Below are 9,941 nucleotides of genomic sequence, written 5' to 3'. Positions count from 1 at the left end.
CCAATCCTAAAGGTTGTCCACCACTCCCTGGCACATGGCCCTCTCCATAAATATGGCAGTTGGCTTCTTCAAGCCCAACAGGAGAGCATCTCTGCTGTTTTGAATCTCTCTGACTTCTTCCATGTCAGACCTTTAGAGCCTCTTAGAAAGGGCTCATCTGATTAGGTCATGGCCACTTAGGAGTATCTCTTTTTTGCTTAACTTCAAGTCAACTAACAAGGAATTTTAATTACATCTGCAAAATCTTTTCTCTTTTCCACAATATGTAACCTAAGCAAAGACATGACATGCCATCATATTCACTGGTCCAACCCACACTCATGAGGAAGGGATTACTGACAGCATGTGGCACCAGCAGGTGAGAACCTTGGGGGTCATCTTAGAATTCTGCCTACCACAACTGACATATCTTACTACCACTTGTGAGCTTTACTTCCACTTGACTCCTGTAGTTTATATTTTAGTATTTTTGCAATATTGTACTGTCATTGCAATAGCCACTTTTTATTATATTTACCTTTAATAAAATTAAAATTCTACTAAATGTAACATTTACACAGAAGACTACTTTTTAAGATTTCAAAATCACATCTATTCTGAATTAACATCCTTACAACCCCTGTGCATGAAATGCAAAGACAAAGTTTCTTTTTCTTTGTTTAAATGGAGCAATGGTCACTGTGACTAAAGAAGAAAATGTTCTATTCACAAGTTAGAATGGGGAAAATGAAGATAGTTTGCTCCATTGAATAAGTAGTACCTGAAAGCATAAACAAACAATGTTTCTATCAGAGTAGACCTGATATGGTTTGGATGTTTGTTCCCTCTAAATCTCACCTTGAAATGTAATCCCCAATGTTGGAGGTGGGTCCTGGTGGGAGGTATTTAGGGTCATGGAAGCAGATCCCTCATGAATGTCTTGGTGCCTTCCTCTCCCATAATGAGTGAGTTCTCACTCAGAGTTCATGTAACATCTGGTTGGTTAAAAGAATGTGGCACTTCCACCCTCTCTCTCTTGCTTCCTCTTTCGCCTACCATGTGACGTGCCTGCTCCCGCTTTGCTTTCTGCCATGAGTACAAGCTAACTGAAGCCTCACCAGAAGCTGAGCAGATGCCACCAAGCTCCGTGTACAGCCTACAGAACCATGAGCCAATTAAACCTCTTTTCTTTATAAATTACCCAGCCTCAGGTAGGTATAGCAACACAAAAATGGAATGACACAAGACTTAGCAGCTTTACCATTCTTATTCTTTGTGGCAGAGCACTGTGTGACTGAACCAAATGTGGTTACTACTGTCAATGCCAGAGACAGTTGAAATGAGCAAGCCTAGCTATGTTCACCTCTCCTATGGTGGTGATGGGTGGAATGGTCAAACGCTCCAGATGATGCCACATAATCTGCAATGTTTTCATGGCAAATCACTTCCCTAAAGAAAGGAGTAGGGGCTGGGCACGGTGGCTCACGTCTGTAATCCCACCACTTTGGGAGGCTGAAGCAAGCGGATCACGAGGTCAGGAGTTCGAGACCAACCTGGCCAATATGGTGAAACCTTGTTTCTACTAAAAATACAAAAATTAGCTGGGTGTGGTGGCGTGTGCCTGTAGTCCCAGCTACTCGGGAGGCTGAGGCAGAAGAATCGCTTGAACCCGGAAGGCGGAGGTTGCAGTGAGCCGAGATTGTGCTACTGCACTCCAGCCTGGGTGACAGAGCTTCTGTTTCAAAAAAAAGAAAAAAGAAAAAAAAAAAAAAAAGAAAGAAAAAGAAAGGAGTGGGAAGCAAAGAAACTTCTGCACTCAGTTGTCCACAAGATGTACTGTTTATACAGTTGCAATGAAATTTTCTTTACTCAGGGGTAAATGCATTTTGCATACGTCTATATTTTAAAATTATTTTTGCCCCCATTTTGTCAATTGCTAATGCCAAGCACCTCCTAATTTTATTAACACTCATCAATTTTAACAGTGGAACTGACCAGATACAGTTTATTAAAATATGTTCATTATAAACAATTTTACCTCAGTTTTGTAAAAACTGTAAATACATCAAAAACTGTTACAGTGTCATGAGATTGCAAATATTGCCTTATAAAATTATAAAGAAGTCAAATTGTTTAGTAAAAACTATGAAATATCTTATTTCAATTTTCAATGTATAAAAATATTTTTTTTATTGCAACACCGAACAGTTAAGGCCATAACACTTGAGGGAGAAATTGAGATACACATATTTTGAAACAACTTGTTAAAAATATTAGCATAAATAAATATCAAAACTGGTCACACTGATAGAAGCCGAATAAAACATGTTGACTTATATCTTTAAAAGATTACCATCAGAAACTTTCCTTCATAAATAATAATGTTTTTCAAGTATAAATTACAGTACACTTGGTGACTGTGAAAACATAAATATATATTTATAGTATTGTACAGGATTTTGATCTTCTCTGTATTTGCTGGTGGAATATTCTGATGATTCTGACTCATGTGGTTCTGGTCAGCATCTTTATTATCGCTTTTTAAAATGATCTGCTCTCCTGTGGATTTTATCTCTGAGAGCGGCTCATCGTTATCCTTGACCATCTTTTGATTCATTGAGGGGACCCTTTTGAATAGAAAAATCTAGGAAAAAAACACATACACAAATATTCATTTCCATAAGTGAAACATTCACTTAACAGTATTTAGGGGATATCATTTTCAACAAGTATTAACATGATTTCATCATCTCTTTATGGGGTACCACATGTATTAAGGTGCATTCTTAGCACCTGTATTTTTCCTTTCACCAAAAGGCAGTCAGGATTCCACCCTAAAACCACAAGACCTCTCAGGGTCTAACATTCAACACCATCAACACCTTGGTGATATATTATCTTTTTCTTCAAAGAACAAATTTAATGTTTCACTTTGTTAAGTTTGTAAGAGAAAAAATATATTAAAATTAGAATATTACCTATTGTAACTTTTCAATGTATCCAGGAAGGGTGATTTTCAGGACATGTCTGTGATTCTCAGTGTATGGCAGCTACAGTGAATTTCTATTGTAATATTCTGAAGGAGAACAATGTACCTCCCCACTCCTGTAGATGAGAACTTCTGGCAAAAAGTTAGTGCTGCTTGGCCGGGCGCAGTGGCTCACGCCTGTAATCCCAGCACTTTGGAAGGCCGAGGCGGGCGGATCATGAGGCCAGGAGATTGAGACCGTCATGGCTAACACAGTGAAACCCCATCTCTACTACAAATACAAAAAAAAAATTAGCCAGAGGTGGTGGCGGGCGCCTGTAGTCCCAGCTACTTGGGAGGCTAAGGCAGGAGAATGGCGTAACCCAGGAGGTGGAGCTTGCAGTGAGCCAAGATCGTGCCACTGTACTCCAGCCTGGGCGACAGAGCGAGACTCTATCTCAAAAAAAAAAAAAAAAAAAAAAGTTAGTGCTGCCAAACGATGGCTGTGAGCCTGTGTGTGTGGGTCTGAGTAGGCAGTCGAATATGTGGAGCTGCTGCTCAGGGGAGGCTGGGGCTACAGATAGGTAGAATATAAGCAAGAGATGAAAGTAGCCCTGATAACCCAGAGATTCCAGGCAGGTAGAAAACAGAATATAAGAAAAGAGACAAAAAGAGCAGAGTGAGAGGCAGGCAGAAGAGGAGCTAGAACTGAGGACCAAGGTTTGTACGTACAAAATCGGGAAAACTAGGCAGCTCTGAAGTCAGGAGAGAAAAATGCATCAAGAAGGGAGTGGCCAACAGGGCCACATGCAGAAGAGATGAAGGTGACAAAAGTTTCATTTGATTTAGGCCCTTTGAGAATGTAGCCAGGAAGAAAATAGGATTCTTGAAGAGTGGTAACACAAATAATGGTTTTGACAAGATGCCAAAACAAAAAGCAGGAAACAAAAACCAGGTGACAATTTGGCTCTTCCAGAAATAAAAATGGTGCTAATGATAATAGCTTACCTCCAGCTTTAAAGAGTGGAGAAACTAGGGCAAAAAGTGGTAATCCAAAAAGTAAGAGTCTAGAAAAAGGATCTATGGATTAAAATGGAAGAACTCCTGTTCCTGCTATGGTGAAGAAATACACAACTTCAAAAGGTGAAGAAATATACAACTTCAAAAAGTCTGCTACTATAAAATACCAAGAAATGCTGATTAAGTATAAAAAATAAAATTTTATAATGTGCAGGCAATCTCCCCAAAAACTAAGGGAAATTCTTGTAGACCAAAAAAGAAAGAAGGAACAGGAAGCCCCAGAGGTGATTAAGAACTGAAATAGCATCTGCTGACTCATACCTTAGACCTTTAACTTTGAAACAATTTGATCTCACAAAATGAGGGGAACCCTACATAATGTGAGGACCTTCTAAGTACTATGCCCTTAATATAAGTCTACCTACAAACATTGTGGTCAACCCTTAAATGAGAAATGAACTTAAAGTGGTCCCTCAGTCACTCCAGAGCTAATAAAGGCTAATGCAAACTCTCTAGAGATGGATTTACTCTGAGGCCTTAAAGGATTTCCACAAAAAAAGTCCCAGTGAAACATGAACTCACAATACAAATTTCAAAACACATATGGAAACAAATCACCATTAGCAAGTCAGCCAAAGCAACACACATGTTTAGACTCCTAAGAATGACATTGGAATTACTAAATACAGAATGTAAACTAAGCGTGCTTAAAGGACTAGAATTAAAAAAAAAAAAAACACACACACACAAAACAAGATACTGATTTTAAAAGACCAGATTGATTTAAAAAAGAACAAAAATACAACTTGACTTAAAATGTGAAAGATGTTGTCACTGAAATTAAAACTTAATAGGTAGGTTAAATAGCCAAGTAGTCTCAGCTGAAGAGAAACTATGGAATTGATGAAGGCCCTGAAATTACCCAGAATATCACTTACACATAGAAAATATGAAGGTGATATTAAAAGACATGTACCATAAAATAAAAAGTTTTATATCAGAATTTGAAAGGGGGGGAGAGAAAATATTCAAATATATAATGGATGAGAATTTTAAAAAAAAAATGACAAATGACATGAATTCTCAGATTCAAGAGTCATAATAAATTCCAAGTAAGTTAAAATTTAAAAATTCATATCTGCTGGGCATGGTGGCTCAAGCCTGTAATTCCAGAACTTTGGGAGGCCAAGGCAGGCAGATCACCTGAGGTCAGGAGTTCGAGACCAGCCTGACCAACATGGAGAAACCCCGTCTCTACTAAAAGTACAAAATTAGCCAGGTGTGGTGGCATATGCCTGTAATCCCAGCTACTTGGGAGGCTGAGGCAGGAGAATCGCTTGAACCCGGGAGGCAGAGGTTGTGGTGAGCCAAGATCGCGCCATTGCACCTCCAGCCTGGGCAGCAAGAGTGAAACTCCGTCTCAAAAAAAAAAAAAAAAAAAAAAAAATTCCATACTCAAGCATCTCATAGTGAACTGAAAACATCAAAGACAATCTAAAAAGCAGCCATAGAGAATGGTAGGTTATATACAAAGTTATCAGCAATTATACTAAAGCGAAATTATAGACAGCAACAATGGGAGCAGATACTAAGAGAAAGTAACTGTCAACCAGTCACACTATCATTCAAGAACTATGGTAAAATAAAGATATTTTCAAGTGAACAGAAACTAAAAGTTTTAACTATCAACAGACACCTGTGATAGGAACTTTCAAAATATTTCTTCAGGAAGAATAAGAATTCCAGAAAGGACAGCTGAGTAAAAAAGTAGTATAAAAATTACTAAAAACTTATGATTTGTGATGTTAAAAAATTTTAAATACTGGGTAACATAACTTCTAAAATAAGAAAGAAGAGGTGATAGGCAAGAAAATTCTTCTAAGGTCCTGGCATTATTTGGGAAAAAAGATAGGAATACTGATGAGCTTTAGATTTTAGGTATGCATATTAAAAATGTCAAAGACAAAATCCAGCTGTATAGGTCATTTACAAGAGACACATGTAAAACATAAGTTAAAGTAAAGGGATGAAAAGAAGATCTTCATTCAAATGCTAACCAAAGGAAAGGTAGTATATTAAAAATATGTGACATCACCTGAAATTCTTCAGGTTTTGGGGCCATAAAAACTCATACTAAGACAGTTACATTATGTGGATCGCCATATGAAAAGTAAAAGGAACAATTCAATACTTTGGTCTTAGCATTAAAAAAGACAATTCATTTCACTTACCTTCTGTGTTTTTTTCATGTCGCTTGGTGTTGATTCACTATTTTCTAGGATTTCTAATGAACTGCTCTCTGCATCACCAAGCATGTATCCTACAATTGGATCATTCAGAAATACTAGTTTTAACTAATAGGGAAAAGACCTGATGCTCTCAGTGAAACTCTATGAACCCTGAGTTGTGGGGTAATACGAAAAGAGCTCACCCCTGGAGTAGTGGACAATATCTACACTGCATATTTCCTGAAAAGTTGAGGTAAAGTGAAAAGCCCAGAATGACCTCAACAAAGTTGTAAATGTTTAGATGACCAGTATCCAAATACAGCTACAAAGGTAATAGTAAATGTTAGAGACTTCTGTAAAATACGAAATACTTTAAAAATTAACCTAGTTATAATTACATTCTTTGTACTCAAATGGATATGCTATTTTTTGTTTCAAATTAATCCACATGTTCTATATCTGAATAATTATCTTTAAAGTATACTTGTGCAGCATATGCATTGTTTTAATTTTATATTATCAACTACTTAAAGCTTATATTTAATTTCTTTGTAGTGCTTTAGGCTATATGTTAAGTATACTTACAAGTGATACATTTTTTAACACTTGCTTAAAATATTGTATAACTCTTGTGGCAGAAGTTAAAAGGAATAGGATTAAGGAAACTATTCATTCTTCACTTAAGTTTAGATCAGATATCCAGTATTACAGATAGTTATTTTTTTATGAGAACACAGTAAAATGCATACTGCAGCGTGATGGTGTGGAAACAATGTGGGAGTTGTACTACAGAAACACAGATGATTTGGGTCTAGATTATATAGATCGCAAGGGCAATCACAGTTGCTTCTATTCTACAGCACCTGTTCTCTGACACTAATAGGTAGGCTTGGGAAAGGACTTCTCTTCAGTGTTTATGGTAAGAGACTCAGGTCTGGGCCCTCAGGGGTAAATAACTGGGTGGCCATTGTAGCTTTAGGCCAGCCCAGTAGTCCCAACTTGGTTGGGCAATGGAATCTGGCAGTGTGCACTAGATATACATATTGGAATTTGGGGCAAAATCTTGATTTAATAATACTGATTCAATAAAGAGAGAAAAGGTAGTAAAAAGGCTGCTTAAATTCCTTAACACCAGCTGGGTACGGTGGCTCATGCTGTAATCCCAGCACTTTGGGAGGCCGAGGCGGGAGGATCACCTGAGGTCAGGAGTTCGAGATTTGCCTAGCTAATATGGCGAAACCCCATCTCTACTAAAAATACAACAATTAGCCAGGCGTAGTAGCACGCGACTATAGTCCCAGCTACTCAGGAGGCTGAGACAGGAGAATCACTTCAACCTGGGAGGTGGTGATTGCAATGAGCCGAGATCGCGCCATTGCACTCTATCCTGGACAACAAGAGTGAAACTCTGTCTCAAAAAAAAAAAAAAAAAAATCCTTAACAATGACACATAAGTAGCCATGAATAATGCAAATATTTGTATGTGAAGAAGCTGTGGTGGTTATATATAAGAACAGATAAGTCTGTATCACATATTTCATAGCTTGTTATGAGGATCATATGACAGTAAAAATTATAACATATATGTAAACTTACATGTAAGCTTATAATTACTCAATTATGGCACACACACACATATATATGTATGCATGTATGTATGTATGTTATCAAACATGCTCTTACCTTTTGGGTTTTCATTGTATTCACAAATGGCCCGTTCCTCCAGGTTGGCTTTTTCTTTCTATAAACAGTAACAAAGCAATATAACAAAAACCATTTCTGTGCTGTTCTAGAAAACTTAGTCTGAATCTTTAAGCAGGTTCCAGAGTCCGCCTCTAGCTAACGACATAAACATGTGACAATTACTTCACTTTGCTGAGCTCTTGTAAAGCGAGTGGTCTTAGATGCTGACTGATTCCAAATGTCCTCCTGGCTTAAAATTGTGTGATTAAAAGCACTGTATGACTCAAGAATTCTCCTCAAAGAAGATTCATGAACGCTAATTGGCATATGACTCGTCTCAACATTTTACAATGTCAAATTGGTATTTAATGATTGCTGTGTTAAATAATCTTAAGGACCACCCTAACCTGAACTCATAAATGTTTCCTATAAACAGAATCATTTTCTTCTTCTGAAAGAAAACAGTAACTGCTAGAATATTTTTTTTTCTTAGTGAGAGAAAGGAGTCTCGGTTAAAGAAGGAACCAAATGACCTTTAGCACAATGCCAATTTGTAAATTAAACATGTATGCACACATGTTTCACAAATACACATTCAAATAAAACGACAAAAATGTTGCAGTGGTTGTCTATGTTAGGGAAAAAGGGGAAGGGGAATGGAGCTAAAGGGGAATACATTTACATGAGAAGAGCCTTGCACAGACCAATGATGACAGTGTTTCACCAACTAGAAGGTATGACTAACGCAGTGTTCTGCATGAGAGGCTAAAAAAATGAAAACAAAAATGAATGAGTACAATGTCATTCAGTTTTGGTTGCGGAATTCCATACTTCTGAAGTTAATCCAGAGTAATGTTAGCAAATAAATGATTTCAAACCTACCAACTATCTCCTAGCAAGGTCACTCTTGGTCAAAACTGACAATGGAAGAGATTATGTTTTGGGCATGTCTAGCTCCACTTTCAGGGTGATTTTTGCTTCCTTAGTGATATCTTCTCCTATTCCTTCTATACATACTTTTGTCTAGGCTGCACCTTTGAAGAACTGATCACAACTTCAAATACTGCTATCACCAACTTTCATTCATTCACACATGAAAACATACACAAGTGTGCATACACATACACACCCATTTCTGCCACCAGTGCCAGGGCTCCTAACTTTGCACTTTCAACATTTCAAGGACTGAGAGTTGAACTTCTTGGTTAATTTCCCAACACTGTACTATCCTGGCCCATACCACTCTACTTCCACTTATGCAGGAGGCAGAATGCTACCACGCAGCATTCTAGAAAGTGTGCTAGAGACAAAGTTTGCCTAATTCACAAATAAGACAAAGCCTTTCTCCTATGGCACATGAATGAAGATATTCATGGAAGTATTTCTGATCCCAAAGGCAACTGGGATCTCTCCTCTGCAGAAACTAGAGAACCCGTATGTTTTCTCCCAGGATGTCAGGACTTAAGCACCTAGCATCATACCTTTTCAATGGTTTCAGCTGAGCTATCATCACTGGTTCTTTCTGCTCCTTCTGTTTTACTGTGGGAACCTGTAGGAACACTTTCATCATCTCCCACAATTTTCTTCTTGCTTTCCAGATTTTCAGCATTAATTTCCTCATCCACATCTTCCAGTTGTAGTTCCTCAGTTTTAGAAAATTCATCATCCTGTGACAAAATTAACCATCAGAGAAGAGTAAGACTTTCTTTTTAAAGAACTAGGGATTTGATATTGCTGTCATAATTTGTGTCATCTAAAAAAGCCATAAAAATATTAATTCAAATATTGAAGCCAAAGAACACTGCATAATCTATCCTGAATATCAAGTTACTATATTAACAAGGATTTTACGCATGCCACTCTATTTCAATGACTAGGATTTCCAAAATTCTTATTAGCACCCATGGCAAGGTTGCAATGGAAAAAAAATTAAATAGTCTTTCTTGGTTGTCTCAGAGTGCTTTTAACCTTGAGAAAAGTTTAAAAAGCTTTCTGTCTACTGTAGCATTATAACATAATCATATCTATATATTACGTTCATTTTCCAAAATATAGGGATTTAG

The 9,941-nt window shown here is 37.4% G+C and overlaps 1 protein-coding gene across 1 annotated transcript; it reads right to left on the bottom strand.

Moving 5' to 3' along the window:
* Nucleotides 1-2,197: 2,197 nt before the first annotated feature.
* On the bottom strand, nucleotides 2,198-9,555 carry LOC140712373 (X-linked retinitis pigmentosa GTPase regulator-like). The gene is made up of 4 exons (XM_073018904.1): nucleotides 9,360-9,555; nucleotides 7,879-7,936; nucleotides 6,199-6,287; nucleotides 2,198-2,623 (listed from the first exon to the last, which is right to left on the bottom strand). Exons 3-4 carry the CDS (start codon nucleotides 6,280-6,282, stop codon nucleotides 2,321-2,323), a joined length of 387 nt encoding a protein of 128 aa, XP_072875005.1. The 5' UTR covers nucleotides 6,283-6,287; nucleotides 7,879-7,936; nucleotides 9,360-9,555; the 3' UTR covers nucleotides 2,198-2,320.
* Between the last annotated feature and the right edge of the window lie 386 nt (nucleotides 9,556-9,941).

Source organism: Chlorocebus sabaeus, chromosome 9 (assembly GCF_047675955.1).
Source record: "Chlorocebus sabaeus isolate Y175 chromosome 9, mChlSab1.0.hap1, whole genome shotgun sequence".
In the NCBI taxonomy this organism is placed as follows: Eukaryota; Metazoa; Chordata; class Mammalia; order Primates; family Cercopithecidae; genus Chlorocebus; species Chlorocebus sabaeus.
Note: the sequence above shows the minus strand (reverse complement) of the source record. Positions and strands in the feature narration are given on the sequence as shown.